At 43.8% G+C, this 22,382-nt stretch overlaps 1 protein-coding gene across 1 annotated transcript in view; it reads right to left on the minus strand.

The window, feature by feature from the left end:
* LOC104072818 (voltage-dependent N-type calcium channel subunit alpha-1B-like) overlaps window positions 1–22,382 on the minus strand; it is a gene marked incomplete at its 5' end in the record, with an annotated part of 160,508 nt that overhangs the window by 62,096 nt on the left and 76,030 nt on the right. The window contains 6 exons of the mRNA XM_009572401.1: window positions 6,364–6,470; window positions 7,755–7,814; window positions 9,316–9,445; window positions 12,431–12,551; window positions 14,735–14,949; window positions 16,185–17,006. Of these exons, the coding sequence (XP_009570696.1) occupies window positions 6,364–6,470; window positions 7,755–7,814; window positions 9,316–9,445; window positions 12,431–12,551; window positions 14,735–14,949; window positions 16,185–17,006 (1,455 nt within the window). The remainder of the gene's footprint in view (window positions 1–6,363; window positions 6,471–7,754; window positions 7,815–9,315; window positions 9,446–12,430; window positions 12,552–14,734; window positions 14,950–16,184; window positions 17,007–22,382) is intronic.

The raw sequence follows: 22,382 nt of genomic DNA on the forward strand, positions 1-22,382 counted from the left end.
ACTAGATGAGGAAGCCAGGGCAGAGAGGGTGAAGAGGTAGGAGCTGAGGAAAATAGAGGTAAGAAAAGAGTGAAGGTGAGAGGGTCACCCAGCACATGCCCGTCACCTTGGCTGCCCTTGCTGCCCCCTCCACCTTCTCCCCTCTGGAAGGCCAAGCAAATGCTCAGGTTGCTCCATGTTGCCCAGCCTTTTGGGGTTTAACTAGATGAGGAAGCCAGGGCAGAGAGGGTGAAGAGGTAGGAGCTGAGGAAAATAGAGGTAAGAAAAGAGTGAAGGTGAGAGGGTCAAGGGACATGTGGTTGGGGCAGTAGGAGAAAGAAAGAGGTGGGATACCTTGGCCCAGAACTATATTCAATTCTTGTTCATTTGTGGCCACGTTTCTGGTTTGCAGATTAACACACACAGGTAGCAGGTACACTGGCAGGTAGCAACTGAACTACATTGCCTCAGCAGTCCTCACCTGGGTTCAAGCAGAACCAGAGAATATTTCTGCATGTCAGGAGACCTAAACATCTATTTACTACGCTGCCGTGCATCTGTGCTAAATAACAACTGTACTAATAAGGGCTCCTGGAAGGGAAGTTCAGGACGAGAACAGAGACACTTCTCAGCTCTGAAGGAGCTAGCTTAGGTCTCACAGAGCTGGCTCCAAGCCTGAAGCAACAACCTCTGTGGACTTAATATTTCTAGGAAGGTTAAACAGACCTACTGGGGACTAGTGAATAGGTGGGACCGCGCAAATCCTTCCTCCTGGGTCTATGAGAGAAGAAGCTGTTTTTGCCTCACATGGGGAGGCATGTGGATGACTGCACTGAGAGCCTGGAGGTAAAGGGCAGACAGCTCCAGTCCCACAAAATTCCTTCTGCCTGAATGGAGGATACTAAGAAGGGTCGATTATTTTCTTTTTTTTCAGTCACCTAAGCAAATAAAGAGCGTGAGCCAATTAAATGTTAATGGGATTTATGATCTAAGTCATATAGAGAATCCTGAAAAATCATACTTATTTCTTGTCACAGTAAGGTTCCTGCTGTAGGAGAAAGCTTTTTCAACAGACTGGTACTCTGAACTAGAGTGATGCAAATTGCATTTTAATTAAATGGGTCTTCTGCAACTATTTCAGCCTGTCAAATAAAACCTTAAGGGTTGTTTTTGGTGTTTTTAAGAAACCCCTCTACCAATACTGTTTTTTACAGTACTCTACAAAGCCAGATGTCCCACAAAATAGAAGGTCCAGATGGAACTAGGATTCAGTCAAAATGTGTATACAAGCACGCATTTGACCAGAATATTTCTCACAACAAAATATATTGTTATGGAAGGACAAGATCTTAGGTGACTGCAGAATAACACCTACAAAATTCAGACAAGCTACAGAAGAGCAAGCAGGATAAAGACAGACAGCGAACAGAAGCCCAATGACTTAAAAAAGAAAAAACACCACGAAGAAAAAAATTGCATTAGGTCAATTCTGGTTACATTAGGCCAGTTCTGTTTTTTCTGGGGCAGTTCGCTGCTCATTTGTTTAAAACATTAAAAATATCTTAGAAGAGTTTTGCATGGCCTTTCTTCCTTTAATAAATAAAAGGTCCTTTAAAAAATTAATAGTTCTTTAAAATGGAAGCTTCTTGTTTCTCTTGCTTCTGCCAGCAGCTCTGATTTCATGTAACATGGGTCTTTTAGAATCATGTCGTCAAATATTCAGAATAGGGTGGAGTCACCACCTTCTGCAGTTGCCTGAAATCCCCAAGGCAGAAAGTGAATTCCTCCACGGAAGAGTAAATGAGGTCATGCAACGCTGCCCAAGCACAAAGCCACCCTCTTCCAGGGTCTAAATGATCTGGTTTCCTAGACAGAAGAAAGAAACAAGTACCCAATTTCCTGGAGCACATCGAAGACCTTTCTTTGCATCCTTTTCATTGCATCCCTGGGTTATCTGCTGCAGAGGAGGCCCCCCGAGTTCCTGTCCTGCTTGGAACTGCAGCGTGAGACGATGCAGCTCTACCTCCCCCTCCGTCCCCAAAGCAAAGCTGCGCTGTACCACACCAACGACAAAACTGCCACCTCCTTGCAGATGCAACTTTTGCTACCTCCTTCTTTACAAATGGCCCCTGCCAACCTCTCGAAAAGATCTCTACCCCCTGTTTTCATGTCAAAGACTTTTCACCTATGTCAGAGGCTGACAGCCTGAATCCCAGCTGGGTCGCATTGCCCAGACTGCACAAAATTAGTCCTGAAGCTTCCAGCACTGCTAATGCAGTTTAGAGGTGCAATCCTGTGAACGAGAATAAAATTGCTTCTTTAAACCTAGTTATTAAGATTTTCATGAATTGCAATTTACACATTAACGATGTACCCACTAAGTCATCCCCTCAAGTCTTTTTGGTACAAATATATCTGCTTATCATGGTTTCTGACTCTGGCCTACTTGGCTTTCTAGTCTGCTTCTCTCCTCTGCTTAAAGAAAATTAGGATGAATGAAGATTGTTAAGGGAAAATACGTTTCGCTGAACAATGAGTAATAAAGGGACAAAGGAGTCGATGCAATGGGTGTAACATGGTTCGTTTCCACAGTGGCAAGTGTGTGTACACGTTTGACAGGCATAACAGTGCAGCAAGAGACAGGAATAACATATTACCCCATGAAACTCCTAGAGAGAGATTCCAGCAAGAAGAAGACAAAGAAAGAGCAGAGTCAATGACAAACAGAAACATAAGGCTATACAGTGCACCCCATGCACATACAGATATGTGCTGGCAGATAATCCCATCCCCTGTCCCACACCCACCAACTCAACGTTCATAAAAATAAACAAGCAAGGAAGCAACATATTGGCTATACAGCATATACCCACACATCCCCCCATGGTGCATCAGCCCTTCGACTGACAAGCAGACAGGGCAAATAGACCTTCATCCTCCTGACACTTTGGGAGGTAATAACCTTGACCGTTTGGCAAATGCTGTTTGCTTTTTCAAAGAGCAGTGTGGAATTCTGTGCATCTCAGCCGCCTTTCTGTTGTTGAAAATGTAAAAATGCAATCTCTTTGCTGCTATTCATCAGCTATTTCTATTGAGCAAGTACATTTTACACCTGGGGCTGATAAACTTCGATGACAAATTTGCTAGTTTGCTTTAAGCTCCTCTACTTCTATTTCCCTAAAGACTAAAACATGTCTGCATGTTTGTGGCATGTTTATCTCTAGAAAAAGAAATACATTGCTAAATGGAAGACATTATTTTATCATCATCATCCGTATTATTAATGTTTCTAGCATCTCACTAGGGGCCTTGTTTTATATTTTTTTCTTTTTTTAACTACAGTCAAGCACAGAACAGCTTCTAAAGAGCTACAGGCAGAAAGTAGACTGATAGCTGGTTTGAGAGGCTGAGGTGGATTCTATGAACCTTGCAGCAATGACTGATACCATCTCGTGTGCCTAAACAAACATAGGCTGTTGCAATATTCCAGATGGAAGTGTTTCAGGGAGCTCTGTTTTTTCCTAGGTTTTCAGTGACATGTCTATTCAGCAAGAAGTTGATTCACATCACCTTCACTGGACACCAACGAGGTCAAGAACATGCATGAATTAAATCACACCCACTGAGAGGCAATCGTGTATTCTTGCAATCAGAAGCTGGTAACAGCCACATTAAATACATTTTTACAGTGACAGGGATGATGAGTGACAGGACTGTAGTGTTTGCAAGAAAAAGCCCACTAACAAAACAATGAAGATTACCCAGTTTACTCTCCAAAAGCTCATTTTCAGAATTATCAAAATTCAGCAGACTTGGTGCATCCATCTGGTTTAACCAAACAATGCAGTTGAGCTAAGGACATGACTATCTACCCAATTTTCATCTGAGCAGTCTGAGACTTGTTAGTATTCATAACTGAACTAGTGGGAACAGAGAGCAAGTCATCTCCTACGAATGCCTGGATTTCCTGCTCTCAGGTTAGACCAGAAATACTGCAAGAATTCTCTGAATTGGACGTCAACACTCACTGCCTGCTGAAACATGGACATGTAGCAGAGGTTACAGTCATCATAAAAATCACAGAAGAAATTCAAATTTTTCCAAGTCTCAGAACTAGATTTGACTTGCTTTAATCTGGGAGACAGTAAATAGGCAGGCAGGTTTTATGTATTCGGTTTCTGTAAATCCCTGCTCAGCACTTACTCAAAGAGTATGTAAAATAGAAGCAGCTTGGGGCACACTATTATGAAGCACAGGCAGGGGATGTACAAGTAATTTATTTAGAGGCTGATGAGGTGCTGTTAGATATTCATAGCCCAATGCAAGCAATAGAAAAACTTGAGCACAAAAAGACTCAGAAAGATTAAAAATTATTCATTTTAATCCATAACTTGTCCAAAAGAAAATTTTGTTCAAAGAGAAGATGTTTTAAAGGCAAACCCTAATGTTTGTTCTCACAGCACAGAGAGTTGCTCTGAAGGGCTCACAAAATGCCCCTTCTCCCAGTCTGCCTTGAAAGTTTGAATTCTTAATGGAAAAGGGAAATTCTCAGTGAACAACAGACTTGGATAATATTGTTTTGCAAACTAATACTTGTGACTAATATTATTTTACTTTTATACCTCTTTTCAATCCAGAGGAGCTCCGTTAACTTGTTAAACTTTTTTAGTAAGTTTTTGCTTAACTTGTTCTGACCACATCCAGTTTCTGAAAGATGTTACGCTAATATATTTCACGTGCAGGGAAATTAAGCCACACACATGTCTAGTCAAGCTTAAAAAGCAGCCTGGATGTCAAATTTTAGGTGACCAGACCAGACCAGCAATTCCATCTCAACACAACCTTGCTTACAAACAGAGTGCTCAGCCTCTCTGAAAAACAAATTTCTAATGAACAGGGACAAAGTCTTTAAAAAGGGGAGGGCAGCATCCCTTTGAAAAACTTACATTGGACATGACTTGCTCCAAGATCTAAACAATTCTTTGGTGTAGGATTGGGCACAGAAAGCTCAGACCCCGATATCCCCAAGTGTCAGTCCTCAACTGGCTCAAAAATCATACCAACGATGTCAATCCCATCTCCTTCTATCCATCCACTCCTTGGTCAAATTAGCTTTTTTTATCCAGCATTTGCTATGAAGAATAGAAGATCTAAAATACAAATCTCACAGCCTTAATGTGAAAGGAATTTTGACACCTCAGAAAATGAAAAAATCCTGAGAAATATTCCAGACTAACCTTACCAGAAAGGTTCCAGTAACTTTTTGTGCTGCAAGGGACATGGCAGTATTTTTCATCAGCAGAGCACGTAAGAGGAGCAATGGATTCAGCTGTCTGCCTAAAAATTGCTGTCAGTCTAAAATATACAGGACACGCTTCCGCAGCTCCTTGGCAAAGGCGAATGCTTTTTCTCATTAGCAAGTAAAACACTGCTAATTTCTTCACCTTCTCTAATCATCATGTCAACGAACAGGTGAGTGGAGTTTGGGCATGGACTGCTACATGTTCACTGTAATTACTCACGGCTAATTTAGCAGAAGATTAAACTGGCCAAGTCCTGTAGCCTGTTTCCAGGTAATCTCCTAGAATTTCTCAGGAAAACATTTGCAATACAGTTATTCCGTGGCCCAGAACTACACATGGAAAATTTCTTTCCATCATCTAACTCTGAGCTTCCCAAGTTTTGAAGAACCTGCATTGCTCTTCCTCTGGTCTCTTCTGAGAAAAATGCTCAAATGAAAAGTTAATCTTCATTTTTAAAAAGCAATTCCTCTTTGTCTGTTGCTCAAAATCCTCCATGACATTAAAGAAGCACACAGAACATTATTTAATGTCATAAATAGAGAGCTGTGACTGAGGGAGGGAGCAATTAGCCTTAGAAGTGAAACTCTCTGAAGTGCAAGTACCCTGAATGAGAGAGGAAGAGGAGAGAGAAATACCAAAGGTATATGAACCAGAAATATCCATAACTCTAGAAACAATGTTTTGTAAAGAGTTCACTGAGTTATCAGCTGATTTCATTAACTATTTTTGCATAGTAAGGACAATTTTTAAAACAATTGCCTGAAGACACTGGACTGCCACAAACTGTTACAAGGTGTCCTTGAAAATAAGTTGCCCAAACGGTCACAAAAATCTTGGCTTAATGTTTGAATAAACAGTGAATAGTCTTACCCTAAAGCTGGGAGAATTTTCAAGAGATTCTACAACACAAATTTAGGGATTTTTTTTTTTTTCTTCCCCCCCCAGCTACAAGATGATAAAGGGCAGAAACTGAACATTTCACTGAGAAATGGAGCCACACGCTCTATGCTTCAACTAGCTCTGGGCCAGGGTCCTGCCTCCTCTGCAACTTATTTCCTAGAAATTGGGAAAATGTACTTACGAGAAGGCAAATGCCACCAAGGCCCCACTGACCACAATGAAGTCCAGGATATTCCACAGGTCACGGAAGTAGGAGCCAGGGTGGAGTAACAGCCCCAAGTCAATCATCTTCAGAGAAAACACATGAAAAGAAAGAGTTTTAATAAAACAAGTACCAAACCAACACTACCGAGGTACAGAGGAACGTCCCTGACCAAATGACCCTTCACAAACTTTTCTTCAGGGCTTCACAGCAGCAGGGCAACATCCAGATACTTAGTCAAGCTGCTCACCTCTAACAGGCACAGAGAGCTCTGTCAAAACCGAAGCTGAAGTCAATAAACCGTAACCAAAACCATGAGAGACAAGGGTACTAACTGCTACATAGGATTCTTTGCACAGACATGCATTAATTCATGGGAACAGCAGTCTGTGTGTGGAACAGCCAAATAGTTTAATTTTATTCTACCCCAATCCTACCAGATTAGTAGGAATTAACAACTGGCATAGGATATTACACAATAAAACACAAAGAGAGGGTGGGAAGACCCACAGTCAAATGCAACAGTCAAAGAAATACACCTGCTCCAGAGCACTTGCTGAAAGATGCTGCTCAGCGTAGCAGCCTGGCTTGCTTCTGCCCGAGGCTGAGTCTCCCCGTACAATGCTGCTGAAGATCTTCTACTGTTGAGTCTCAAAGTGCATGCTAGACATGTTATCTGTTTTCCTAAGAGCTCTATAACTGCCCACGTAAGGTTGCTTTCCTCACATAGCTTCAAATCCTTCTACTGAACGAACAAGGGAAAACCTCTTTTTTATTCTGCATCTCTTTTGCATCTTGCTCTGACACTAAAAACTAACTCCATCATTACCCCAAGAATAAATCCTGACTTTATTAGAATTGTGCTTTCTGGAAAGTTACTGCCCCACAGTCTTAGCAAAACATATCACCCTACTGAGTAAAGTAAAAAGATAAATCCTCAACTTTTTGAAACATGACAGACCGAGAATCAGTTGCTATTAATACTCCTGATCAGCGTCAAAGGAAAAGGGAAGAATCAGACGTGTCTCAGTAAGGTCTATCAGCTCCCGTGTCCTTAGCCACGCACAGACATTTCTGCATCAGGCACTCATTTCTTATCCTCTTACACAACCACAGCTACTAAAGATATCCTTATTTTCTTCCATAAAATGTGAGATTAAAGAAACCAGGAGAGCCGCTCCAGAAAGGTATCTGTTGTGCACTGGCTACTTCTGAGTGCTGTTCCCGAGTTAAAGCTTTCCATCATCACCACCTCTCCAGGCACCCCAGGGAGCTCTGTCATGCTCCACCCTCTTTCTCCAGCTTCCCAGAAGTAGGAGAGTGTAAATCCGAAAGGGGAGGTGAACCTTTCTGCCTGGAAAAATTCTTACCTTGATCACCATCTCAAAGGTAAAGACACCCGTAAATATATAATCCAAGTATTTCAGAGCCTAAATGGGAAAGAGAAATGCTTATTAGGGGAGACTACACACTGAAATAATCTGCACATGAGCAAAGAGCAAAAAGTCTATTCTAGCATGGTCTATTTGCTACAATGGGTTAAGTGTCATCTGATGGGAGGCTTTCAAATTGTTTAGGTACAAACTTGAATCATCTGATTTAAACAGCAACGTTTTTTCCAGTGTAAGCATGCCCATGGGTTGCTTCAGTGCACCTACACATATGGTAGGTTTAATAGGGCTAAATGGATACTTCAAATCAAAATATTTAAATATCCTTTCCTAAAGAGCTTATCTGCAGCATCTGTGTAGCAGCCTGGGTTTCTCTTCTGCTGTAGCTGATGATAGTATTACTAAAGACCTTGGGAGAGTAAGAAAGTGATAAAATCCTTTTTGTAAAACTGATTCCACAGTTATTAAGGATGAGGAAGAAAGATTACTCGTAGCTACTTCAGCTCATTACTGATATAGGGATTCGTGGATCATCCTCTGGGAAAAGCTAATACCGACCAGATTCAGGCAATTCCTGCTCTGACCTGGTCTGCCGACTCGTGCTCTGAAGCAATTTGGTTTCTTAATCTGTTTAAGGGGTGGATGAACACAGACTCCTCAGTACACATCCTGGTAAATGCAATACCAGTCCATTCAAATATCTATAGATCTCCTAAATTTTAACATAATTCTGTGGCTGGGATGCACCTATTCACAGTCAGATTCATATGATTATACATAGTGAATGGATATTAAGTCAATATAAATATCACATGAGATCCACATACTGCAACTATCTACACGGAAGAGTCCAAAATTAGGCAATTTCTATACTTAATCTTCAGTTCTGTAGACTTCCCGTTGTCCATGTAACTGTCACCAGCTCTGTGCCAATGTCCTCATGTGAATGTGCTTGAAAAAAGACACCCAGCTATCTGCTTCATGAACGCTCCTGGGCTGCATGCTCTCACGTAAAAGGTGGCACACTCCTACTTCTGCTCATAACAGCACCCATCTATGAAGTCTCCGAGTTTGGTTTGACACCCATGGATAAATAGATTTTCTACTAATTCTAAGAGATTGACACCAAGCCCCACCAAGATAAAAAGCCACATCTGGTTTTACTTCCTCAGGCTCTGCTCTAGCAGGAGCAGGGGATCTTAGGACAATGTCAGCCCTGGCTTGTGACTGGGGAAGCCTTTCCCATTCCTGAATGGTGTGTAAGCTTTGCAGGCTTCTTCCACGGGAGTCACACCAGCCAAACCACCAGTGATTTCCAAGTTCTCAAACTCAGATGTGGTTGAAGCAGCAGAAAGGGAGAGGAATTGTGAGCATTTTGATAGTGGAACAAGCTATTTTGAGTATGTTATTAAAGAAAGATCCAGTTTTGCACTTGCCAGTGCACCGTGTTATCCTTTGGCGATGGGAATGGACATGCCATGTGCATAACTGCTGGGAGAAGCAGAACAACTTTATTCTGGCCATGTCGGTTGGTACTCACATCATTCCTCGGTGACTCGGCTTGGACAGGGTCTTCTGCAGCCAGGGCAATGCTGCTGAGGGCTATAACTATGAGGATGACCATCTCGAAATAGCGCAAGTTGACAATGTAGTGGAACAGACGTCGAATCCTGCAAACAACGTAAGGAGATAAGAGGGCTATTACAGGTGCTGTAAGTCAAGTGCTGTGGTATGAAAGACTGGCAGAAGGACAACGTTCATCAGGAACATCACTTTTAGGATTCCTAATACAATAATGCTAAGAAGATAAAAACTAGGATTAATAGCTTTAAACTCCAGTTTGTAACAGATCTGTGGTGAGATTTAAAGACATTTAACATCTCTGCACTGCTCTCTACGCCCTCTGCAAAGCAATGACATCCATCTATCTATGAAAAGGGCATTGAGAGCTTTCAAGCATTCGGACTCAATTCTACAAATTATGTTTATATACCCCCCAATCCTTTTCACTTTGAACTCATAGGCTAAAGTCCAGAGAGTTCAAAATTAGTTCTGAAACCCTTTTAATATCAACTAATCCCTTTAAAATTCAGATATATGCTATGGACTGTGACACACAGCTTAAACCGGCTTCGTAACTATGAGTATTACTTCTAGCAGTCTCTCTCTTGCCAAGTACCTCTGCCTGCACTTTGTTCTAAGCTATGCTTTATACGCTGCACAAATACTTTACAGTAATGTATTTGACTATTTTAACCTAATCTTTTTCTTCACAAATTGTGTCCAAGAAAAGTGACAAATGCTTCAATTTCTAAGCAATGCAAAACTATTCACAAATTTCAGCTAATAACTCTATCTGACCACAACTCACAAATACTTAACTTCACAGAAAACTCTACATTTGCACCGTATTTGTCAGCTGAATAAAGGACTTAGATTCTGCCTGAGAATCAAATTATATCTGTAACTTGCCAACAATCTTGTTATCTGAGAATGTAATTTAGTTACTATATCACATTTTCTCTAAGCAAATATCTGAATTGTGAGAATTAAAATTTATTTTTCACATCCACTTATAGACTCATTTTCTCTGGATTGCTAATGGATTCAGAATGAAAAAGAGTTACAAATAGCAAGGCAACAGATTTGATACAAAATAACACGAAGAAAAGTGCTTTTGTGGATCCCTTAACTCCAGTTATCAATCTGACGGAAGAGGAGTATCATCTATGTGCTCTATGAATCCATAGAAGTGAAAGGCAACACTTTCAATAACATTTGTAACTGTAATTCATGCATCAAACTCAATTCATCAAAGAAATAACAAGTCCCTATTTTTAGATCTTCATCATTCATAACCAGCAGTGAGATGCGGGAGCATTTGTAAACTGCCAGTGGTTTTTCAATGCATGTCTGTTTTAAGAGGGTGGGTGGCACTTGGGAAGTAATACATTTCATTTATGCTTCTGGGAACTGTTTTGCTCACTAGCAGCACCTGGGTCACGCATCCCCAGGTGATGTCGGGACCGTCTAGCTTCCCACTCTGCACTGCTGCCCTTAGCATTTTGCAGCTAACACTTATTTTTGGTGGTCACTCCACAACAAAAAGACGTGAGCTACCAAATACGAGGGAAACACTGTTTCCCTATCCAACCAGACAGGGGCCAAGCTCCATAATTCCAATTTGCCCCAGAAAGTATAATTACACCGTGAGTGCACCTCATCTAACGCACTCTCCTCCCCTTAGCTGCCTTTTACGTGAATTCAAAGGACATGTTGCCTTATCTGAAATAGCACAATGCTATGACGGTGTTCTGAAAAGGGAAAACTTCCTGGGCTTTCGGCTTGGTTATCCTAAAGATCTACCTGGAGAAGGCAAAGGGGAAACACAAGTCTCTCTCTTGTGGGTTTGAGACAGAAGGGGCACGTATTGAGTCTTCAGTTCACTTCCTTCGTAGATGAGATGAGACTAGCAGTAGTTTGGGGTCATTCTCCCTCTCTAACGGCTGGCATTGAGAGATAGTCTCTAACTTCTCCCACTGATGAATTCCTTCTCTGCTCACAGCTATATCATGTCGGAGCATGCAGGGCTGTAGCCTGAACTACACAGCTGGCACTTGTGTTTAAAGAAAGTATTCAGCCTGCCTACTGCCCAGGGGTGCCAGGCCATGGCTTCCACCACAGATGTATTTCTGATGGCAAAGATGAGTACACGGAGCAGCCTGTTTTTGTTCCACTGACTGCATAGGCAGCCAGGATGTCACAGTCCTGAGTAGCAGGAGGTGAGGAGCACTCATTCTTCTCTTGAATCAAGTTGCCAAAGGAAGAGCATGAGTCCACCTTAGGTATCTCAGCATGCAGAGTACAACCTCAAAGAGCAACATCTAGGATCTGCAACAAGTCTACCTGAGCCAGAGAGGAACGATCACATCTGTTCCTAGCAGATCTCTGGGTTGGCAGAAGTTTCAAATGCCCTCCATTGCCCTAAGTTACTGCTTAAAATGACTCACAGGCCTTCGTGCTACAATTATTACAACCCCTGCTGCTCTTGTCTAGTCCTGCAGCCCTTCAGAGCGACATGTTCCGTATTTACAGGCTTTGAGTACAAAGCTCCCCATGAGGCAGAGATGCCTGAAGCGGAAGAAATGCTGTAATCCCAACAGATCCCACAGGCTGTATTCTCAACCTTGGCAAATGAAAAATATTCACGTTTTCTCAGAAGTTCAAAGTTTTCAGTGATGCGAGGGTACTAGTATGGAAAGAGCACAAATTCCAGCTGAGGAACCTGCAAGAATTTGCTGACATTAAAAACAGCCCCCAACCTGCTTGTCCTGATGATGTCTTCTCCCAGTGACAGTCCATACTCCCACCCTTTAGTGATCTACGACTGAGCAAATAACTGCCCACCTGACGGTCAGCAGGGCAGTTAAGAAGGGTCTGCCTAATGCATCATCTTTTCCCTATCCTGGCAATTTATTCCCCCAGCAAAGCCCAGCTGAAAGGCAGCATCTGGTCTGCAGCCTACATAAGCTTTTATTTCATTTCCCAATGCGTTTGACTGCAGAGATGAAGATCAAGCTAATGTTACCGCTTTGAATACCCATGCTTGAAGTACCTGTAACCCATGAGTGGTATTATAGAGCCAGAGGACTTACGGATTTGTAGGACTTAGGATAAACATGGAACTGTAAGGCAAGATTGGTTTAGGCCCATTTTTCGTCAAGTCATCGACGTCTTTCTTCTCCTCTGATTTACTTTCAAATTCAACGTTGTTCACTGAAATGTGAATTTAAGGAAACAGAAACGAGAGAGTTAAAAATGTATCTGCAGTCTTCACACAGCAGGCTGCCTGCAACAGCTGGATATGCAAACAATGCAGCTGGGATAGCAAACAGCCTTTGAATATGTTGATTAAATGTGATGAACAATCATTTGATTATTATCACTGCTATTTACTACAGTATGATATACACTGCAATTATACTCCTTAACTGCTGCACTGATGAGCAATATATCAGAATGGCCAGGAAATGAAGATGCCCAGTGCAGACAAACAAATAAACCTTACACTTACTTATACAAGAGCTGCCAAACTGGGCATGGAAATCCCATTCCAAATAGCATAAATTATTAGGGAGAGAGGATCAGCTAGGGATCCTTGGAGATTAAAAAAGACAGTAAGTCTAACCAACCGCATAATTCTGTATCTTCTCCCGTAGATCAGTAGCAAGATTGGCTTTGGAACATGTAAAAGAGCAAATTCATAGATGAGCTTAAATAATTTTGGGGCTAAGACTGCTGAACTTCCCAGCATTAGGAACAGAGACTTGGAAGGGACTTCTTGGACCCCCCAGCTCTGTGCCTGCACAGTGCACCCCAGTTTTGGCAGAGCTCCCCATCTATAAAGGTGTCGAGCCCCATCTCACATCAGGTTTTTAACTTACATGATCCCCTTCTAGAAGATTGCTCTGCACCTCACTCCCAAAGGTTAGAAATACATTCTCTAATTTCCATCATAAGTTTGCTTGCAGTGGGTTTCTAGGATAATTTACTTAAGATAATGTCCAATGTATGAACTGGAAAACATTTTATGCTGCAAATTCTCTTCTTATACAGATACATACATTTGTCTATTAATTCACAGGACCTAGAATCCAAAACCCCCACCCACTTATAAAATGTTAGGTGCGTGGTTTTTATTACTTTTTATTTTATTTTGCAACAAAATGACATTTCGTTGCATGTGAGTGACATGTTCAATAAAATCCTTATTGTATCTCAGGCCAGATACACAAGAAATGGCCAGGAAAGAGAGCAGGTGATAAATTGTGATTGATAGGAACTCAGTATTGCAATTATAGTAAAATTACCATTTAAGAAAAAAGGATGAGAGAAAAAAAGAAAAGACAAGTCTTGTGTGGCTGACAACACAGTGAAAAAGCACGTAGAGGAACCACTAGCTTTTGGCTGTGCCTATTGGAAAGCAGAGTCCTGACAGCCTGCAATCTGATGTGGACCTCTTAGATTTCACACTGCAATTCCCCTTGGCACCCCCAGCTCTCGAGACTTGTCTAGGCTGTGCCTACACTGCCAGGGATGAGCCACAAGCTGGTCAGAACGGGCTGGTGGCTGCAGAGCAGACCATGGGCACAATGATCTTGGGATAGTCTGCAAAACAGTGTAAATTTACGTTGACAGAGCCAAGGCACAGAGCTCTGGAAAAGGACAAGCTAGGGTGGATCTGCTGAAACCGAGATGCAGAGGATTGCAAGAAGTTCTAAAATTACACAGCCCGCAGGAACCCACAGCAGCAGGGTCACACGACGGATGCTGTGATAGCTGTGCAGCCATGAAAGACCTGCTGCTCCACAGTGGGGTCAGCTAATAAGCCAAGCAGCATGAATTTGTCTGTGGGCTTGAATGCAATGCCACTGCCTCCCCTGTCCTTTCCTGAGGCGTCTGTGGCCAGGCAGGCCCCTGGGACACCAGAAGAACCATAGCACAGCGCTGTTGGAGTAGGCGCTTGCAGCACGGCAGCAGAGGAAGCTGATAAAGCAGAAGACCTACTCCTGCGCTCACAAGAACGTCTTGACTGGTTTGCTGCAGAAGTTGCTTATTTTGCTGCACAGCTCTCAGTTATTACATTTTGCTGTTTTTCTTGTTCCTTCATCTTTCTCTTACGCAAAGATACATGGATGTGCTCTGGGTGAGCCATCTCCAGGGAACCTTACGTGGTGTTTTCCAGAGCCACCAGGTGACCCAGGAACCCATTTTAGGTTCCTGCAGGCTGCGTGAATCGTAGAGCCTATATCAACAACAAGTTCTCCCGTCCACTTATTGCAAGGATTCGCTGGTGGCCAGGAGACCCCGCACCACCCAGTGTGTGCTGCTAGCTCCTTGGAAAGTTAGCTCTTTTCTGGCAATTTCATAGCAAAAAGCAGAGGGACAAAGGCACTCACTTGGTATGACAGTGGTTTCCCCCGGCGGGGCAGTGATAGTGACAGGGATGTTCACAGTGGTGGTTTTGTCCAGAGGTGGCTGAATCATCCGCGTCACGTTCTTCTGGTTGTCAGCATCTTCTGGCTGCTCCGGCACTTTCTGCAGATAGGTGCTGGGAAGGGTGTGCACAGGGACACTCACACTTCCACTAGCCTCAATCTCACACTGATTCTCCCTAAGGTAGAAAAGCAGATTTTATTAAATACGGCCCAAGAAGGATTCAGAGAACGTATGTACCCTGATGCTGCACCTCCTGCTGGGTGTCATAGACTGTTTTCTTCATGGAAGTCCTTTGCAGAAAAGTCACGGACTGCAGGACAACTTATTGATGGCACAGTATGTGACCTTTTCCTCCAAGACCTTCTGAACCAACATCCAAGCGCAACATTAAGAGGAACTGCGCCACTGAACGCCACTTTATTCAATTTAATGAGACTCGGAACTGAGGTTCATAAGCGAGGACCACATGGCATTTGCATGTAACAGTGACATTAGCTTTCCAGCATCAGCTGGTTTCTGAATGAAGTCTGACATTCTGCTTCTTAATGTTCTCCTGAGGCCTTATTTAAAATTTGGTGATTCTCTTTTCTAGTCCTAAACAACTCTGTAACATTGCTGTAAGCGGCTAAATAGCTTCTGCATTCCTCTGCAGCAGTGGCTATATTTCAGTGAGGAGGAAAGTGAGCTCGTGCACATGATCAAACTGAACAGTATGCAAAGTGTTTTGAAATCCATCTGAAAGGAAGATAATATAGACAGGAAAATTATTATCTCAGTGCCACTCACAGCTCTCCACGGTGACATGAACTCTATTCAAAAGAATCCCAGTGAAATTTCTTTTCCATCAGACTAATAAAGCTGAAAAGGCAATCTATCGTTCTTTATTAACTACTCTAAATGCTTCACGGGTACTATTTTTCTCACTTGACTCACACAAGAATTAAACCAAATGGGGTACATCATTGTTCTTAATGGAAGAAGCCACGTGCTGTAACAACTGGTGATGCAGCTGACAGGCTCACCATAAAAAAAAAAAAACCAAAGGGCTATAAGCAAGACTGGATGCCATTTAAAAATATGTCCCTCAGAAACTTCCTTCAGAGGCTGTGAAATTCTCTGCTCCTCGTTATGTCCTAGAGGGTCTGTTGGTATTTACATCAAGGATATTTCCTTCCTTAAACCTGAGCTATTCTATGGGCCATCATGGACCAAAATAATCTTTGGGAGCCTCCGTCATTACTGATTTAAGCAAAAAGGAACTGCAGGTTATGGTGGTAGCTGGTGTGAGTGCAAGGAGAAGAGCAGGGAACGCCATAGGGAAGGGAGTAAGTAGGTTCCTGAAACGAGTCTGGGGTCTCGTGCCCCCCCAGCCGTCCCAGGGACGAGTCCAGCCACGCAGCACTCACTCACCTGGGCTGATGATTCCGGTGCTCCTTCTCGCCAGCCTCCCCCTCCTTCTCCCCGTTCTCCTTCTCCACCGAATCGTACGTCGACAGCGCCCTGTTCCTGAACCTGTGCCGTCTGTGAGGCTCTTCTCCATTCTCGCCCTTGGACCCAGGCTCTCCTTCCCGGTTCCCAGACCTCGACCCTCCCCGGTGTCGGGAACGTCGCTCGCTCCTGGCCCCATTGATTGTCCCGTTGCCTTCCTTGCCTTGCCGTTCGGCAGAGTGCCGGTGAGTCCGATGCCTACGGTGCTCCTTCTCGGCACCCTCTTCCACCGACCCTCGGCGATGGTGCCTCCTTCCCCCTTCCTGACTCCTGTTGCGATCACTTTTCCCTTCCTTACTCCCCCCTTCCACCTCCTTGCTGCGGCTCCTGTGCTGCCTGTGCCGCTCCTCCTTATTGTTGGCACCAGATTCCCCGTTCTCATCCTTGGTCACGTCACCCTTCTCTTGCTCTCCCAGTTTGTCCTTATCCCGATGCCGGTGGTGCTTTCGTGGAGCTTCTGCCCCATCAGCAGAGCTGACTTTGGTCTGCTCCACCTCCTGCACGTCCACGGGGCTCAGCTTGCTGATGTTGTTCCTCCCTTCGCCCCTTGGCTCTACCACCAGTGGCCGATCCAAATGAGTCTTCATGTCTGGCCTGATGTGAAGGGTGGTAGCGTACCGCACCCGCTCCTCCGGATCCAGCTCGTTGTACAGTGCCTCGCAGCTGGCTCGGAAATTGTGCATACGGATCTGGCTGGTCCTCTGCTCCCAAACGGACTTGGATTTGGAGGAGTTCTGCTGCTTGCTAAGGAGGGGAGGAAGACAAAAAGTTAGTATCCAACTTTGCACCAATTCCCTAAAAAGCAACCAAAAAAAAAAAAAAAGAGGAAATTTTCAGCTGAGACAGGGGATTAAAAGGTTGAGCCAAAGAAATTATAGGAATGGAGAGAGAATGGCTGGCGGAGAACATGAGCAGGGAAAGCCAGCAGGATCATCAGTGTTAGTTTGCCCCCACACGCGTTAGGCACTATGAAACAGGCCCTCTGGAAAGGAGTTATCTTGATTTCTAAAATGTAGCCATGCCCCTTGGAAGCCTCAGGTATAGTCTGAAGGGTTAAAGTCTCTGCGCACAAAAACCGTATAGCACAGCCAGAGCTTTTAAACAGCGTACAAGTCTTCCCCACAATTAACAACGCCTTTCTCCCCACCTGGAAACGTCTGGATGAGCAAATTAGCAGTGAGCAAGAGAAGTTAGATTGGCAGGAGGAGCAAGGGGAAAGGAAATCTGCCCCTGAGGATCCCAGCCTGTGTGGCCTGGCACCAGCCCCCTCCCCTCCCACCAGCCCCTTCCCCTTACAGCCAGCCAGAGGGGCCACTTTCCAGGCTGCTCTGCCCCGTCGGCTAACGGCACAGGAGAGCCGTTGTTCTAAACCCACCGCATCCTTCCGTGGTGAGGATGGACCACCCAGCCCAAGCATCACTGCAGTCTGGAAAAGTACAAGCAAGAAAGGAAAACTGTTCTGTGTTCCATGAAAAGACTGGAGGGACTGGGAGAGTCACACGTAGATGCAGATGTGATGAAAGCACCTTTATCCCCCAGACAGACCTGCTCTTTTCTGTCTCTATCGTCCATTATGATGAGGATACCTCCGTTGGCATTGCCTAAATGCTTTGATCTTTCAACACAGCGCTTGGTTTCTGATCACCACGTGCAAATGGGTCACCTACCTAGCCAATGCAGGAAGGGAAGGCTTTTTTTCTTTCCTCCTAAAGATTGCGAGTCAAATTCTGCTTTTGCATAAAATCAAAGTAAACCCAGTGGTTTCCAGGGTGGAGTTCTGGATTTAGCCTGGTGGAGGATCAGCACCCATTTTCTTCCTTAATGAAATTTCTTCTAACAAAGAGAGGAAAATCACTTTCCTTCCACCAGCCTGCTCAGATGTCTCCATTTGCCACGCGTTAGTCTGACCTCTGCAGCCGGAGGGGCCGCGTGGGGCTCACCGACCTCCAGCGCAATGCACAGCCCACGAGGGAGGCAGATGCATTTTCCTTACATGCTTTCTGGGCTCCCCTGACAATAGAAGAAAGCAGCTTTTGCGTGTGTATGTGCTGATTGGGACTGTCAGGGTCTGTCGCTGTGCACAGCCCCCGGGGGAGGCAGCGTTCAGACGGGCTCACGTAGCACGGTGGGAGCTGTCGGCAGAGCTTTGCATCTCTGAGCTCTGCTGGGAGATCCGTTCTTTACGGAGGGTGCTGCTGCCTGGTTCTGCTAAAAAGGCAAAAACCTACTTAAACGCTCACTGCAGATGGGATGAGGGCACCCAGGCAGATGTGAAGGAATCTGATTTAATCCAGAAAGCAGAGTGAGCAGAGCTAATCACCAAAACTAAAAATCTACATCCCCTGTTTCCCAAGAGGCACATTCTGGACTAATTTTCCAGCAGCTGAGTGCTCCATTTACACCACAGCAGAAGAACAGGTGACAAAAATCACAGTTCTAAACGTAAATGATACCAGAAGGTACTGGGGACATAGCTTAGAGCCCCACTCACCAAAAATCCCACCTCAAAGGGAGAGCAGGCTCCTCATTAGGGGAGAGCACCCCCCAAGCTGTCCTAGTGACCCCTGGCACAAGGATGAACAGCCTCATCACAGCAGGCAACAACTTGCCATTTCTTTTTGGTTCAACATCACGAAAGATTGAAATGTTGTCACTCAGCAGCAGATTTACTTGGTTTTAGAAGGAATTAATGAGTAACACGCAAAGCCTCTGACTGCCCAGACCTGCCATCCCGTACAAGGATCTTCCATGAGAAGACACATGCTCTGCATTTGCAGCTCTCCGCAGTCAGCAGAGGTGGGCACAGAGAGACGGAGCTGCCCGGGACGGGCGTCCCGGGTGTCCTGCGTGTCCTCCGGGATGGACGGGGTGCCTTGCTTTGCTGTGCTCCAGATCTAGTTCTGCTAAACCGAGCTGGGCTACAAAAATGAACCTCCTCTTTAGCACACAGGCTCAGGGAAACAAGACAGCTTAGGGATGTGTATGTGCCTGTCTGAGCTCCCCGAGTGCTGCCTCGGTGCAGGCCAACAAAGGCGTTTGTCCTTAGGGGACGTTTCTCACTTCTTAATGAAAGTCCTCAGGGCAGGGACCGGCTTCTGTTTTGTGCTTAGAACAGCCAAAGGGAGCTGTCAGCACTGAAGCGATAACTATTAATAACGAGTTAGAGTTGGGAAACTGCCCTTATGCTGACTGAAGTCTTCAATTTATCTGCAAACCAAGAGCACGGAGAAGAGCACAACCGCCTACTCCCGATGCACCATCCTATGCTCCATTTCCATGGGGCAGGCACCTCGAAGGGTGGGACGCAAAGCCCCAGCCTTCCTGCAGAGACTCTCTCAAAGTAAAACACACAATAAATCATCAGGCAACTTTCATGGGCCCAGCCTTTCCATCAGTGCCTGTGCTGAGCCCATCAAAGCCAAGACATAAAGAAATCTCCTAAATCAGGCTGGATGTGGTCAAGAGGAAAGTTGAGGACGTAGGACTGGTACTAATCACGAATGCAGAGGAGACACTCAGGACCTGCTAGCTCTGACACAAGATGTATCACTTCAGGAGGGGTTTTTTAGTTGTGTTTTGGTTACACCAAGAACATAAGTCAGCCTTTAAATTATCTCTGAGGTACTAAAGCTTCCACTGTACTTCACTGATGGCTAACTGAAAGGTGCTGCCAGGTACATACACCACTGACAACCTGGAGAAACCAAGTAATGCACGTATTAACTAAGCCCACTTTGCTAAAATCCCTTCCTTAAAACAGACACTGACATAACAGACTCGAACTGCTCAGCATCTAGAAATGAGATGCATCCTTAACACAAGTAGCGGAGGTGATTGCGAAGACTACAACACACAGCCACCCACTGGCTTTGGTTACTAACAAGTCGAAGAGCAGGAGGTTCAGAAGTAATGACTGCATCCTTTCTTCTTTCTACATGAAAAGACACACCACCAAAAAAAAAAAAAAAAAAAAATCAGAAAATATATGAAGCGCAGTAAAAACACAATCAGGAAAATGTGAAGCCTGCCCGCAAGCTCATTATCGTATTCAAACCAGTCAAGAACATCAGGAGCAAGTGCCAGTGCGCACAAAGTCTGCTGCAGGAGGTGGAAGTAAAGCAACCGAGCAGGTAGGTCCCTCCGGGGACAGCGTTTAGGGTTTTCAGAGCCAAAGCGGCAGCAACTGGAGGGAATGTGTCGTCTGCCTGTCCAATTAAATTTATCTGACTCTCGCTTTCTACAAGTTCCCACAGCAACTGAACGTGGACGTATGTGACAGCTTCTTCTCTCCTGTTGCTCTGCTGTCCTTCTTTGCAGAGGAGAGCTTTTGAACTTATCTGTGGCACAACAGGAATGTCACCTATAAACAAAACACAGTTTCATGACAACTGCCTGCCTATGAGGACACGGTGCCGATGCACACAACACAAAGAGCTGCAGAAGAGATGGAAAAACATAGACAGGGCAAAATCATTTCCTCTGCTTCCTCCAGCACTTGATCCAGTTAATTATTGAGGGCTGCATGAATTGGGGCAGACACAAACCATCTACAGTACGAGCGTGATATGCCGCAGCATAGCATGACTTGTCCAAACTGATAAAAATGAGCTTTTCTGATAACAAATACTTTTTCCACATGAGAAAACTATCTATTTATGAAGCCAACTCCTTCTCTGAAAGCCTGTTCACTGCTTGCTTCTTATAATCCTTCTGAATCCATTAAGAAAATTGCAATAATCACTTCCGATTTACAGATCCAGTTCAAAGATTAACGTTAGTTCACTTTCTTTACAATTACTTCCCATCCCTATTTTCTGTTGACAGAATATTTCAAACTCTTTGAAGGGTACTGGCAATACACTCAGTTTTCAGGTCCTCTAGGCTTGAAATAGTTTGTAGTTGTAGTAGATATTACTGCTAATACGCTTCTCTGAGGAGCCGCACTGGTTTTGCTTGGATTAAGAAGCCAGCAGTCAAAGAACTCCTGCCTGTGGCTAGAAAGAAAACCATACAATTCATATAGAGTCAAATAAAATTCATATTAATGAATCAGTGACTAATATTGGTATAAATAAAAAATGCAACCAGTCACTGTTCAAGAAAGGAAAGCATATTTTTAGTCATATTCTAATCTTAGGGTATTCCTTAATGATTAAAGATTTTGTAATCGTAACCTTTTAAAATACTGCTTCAGTTAATGGCACTTTGCCTCCCAGAACTACTGGTTTAATCAGCTACATAAATGCGATCCTTAAAATTTTGCTTTCGTAAATAATGAATGAAAGCTGACTATGAACATAATTTGATGTTAAAAATACCTACATATTAGATTGTGGGTACGAAAGAATGTGTTCTGATTACAGATGAAAGGGAATTTCTTGTTAAAATACAGTTTCAACAAAAAATGCAATGCAAAAAACTTTCCACTAAAACCGCATTTTCTGTTCATAAACTTGGAGAAGCTCTCTTCGTGTTTCAATTTTCCACTTGGAAAATACAATTAAGCATTTTAGTTTTGGGCTAGGCATGCACAAAGCAGAATGTTTTATCTCTGGTTTGATAAAACAATTTTCTTTCAGATGAACTCACCGCTAGTGTTTAAATTTGCTTTGCCAGTGACCCCAGGAGTTGCCGCTTGGATGCTTTAGCAACTTTTCTTCTTTATGAGCTACATCTCCCGCCTGAGGTCTCTCAGGAGATGCACTGTGCTCTCCCACCGAGCTGGTGTAACAGTGTGCATCACAGAAACACCAACGACTGTTGCAGAAAACGCTGCCCAGTCTCTTCCAATATTATTCTTGAATTCGATTTTGGTTTTATGTATCAGAATTTTTTATATTGCAGTTTCTCAGTAAGAAAACATTTTCTTTCATAATATTTCTCCTAACATCTACTAGCTAGACGCTCTAAATTTTGAACGTGGTCTAAGCCTAATATAATACTAGCTGTATATCACATCCTTATGTTCAGAAACTTGTACTGAAATTTGCTTTTCAAACTGTCATAGATCTGCCAACTTCTTAGATCAAGAAAGTTCTCCAAATGCCACGTTTTGCATCTAGTGCGTATTATCATTGAATTTCCACTCCCTTTACCCGCTCTTTCAGAGAGAACTGCGGA

This window comes from Fulmarus glacialis, unplaced genomic scaffold (genome assembly GCF_000690835.1).
Source record: "Fulmarus glacialis isolate BGI_N327 unplaced genomic scaffold, ASM69083v1 scaffold4552, whole genome shotgun sequence".
NCBI lineage: Eukaryota > Metazoa > Chordata > Aves > Procellariiformes > Procellariidae > Fulmarus > Fulmarus glacialis.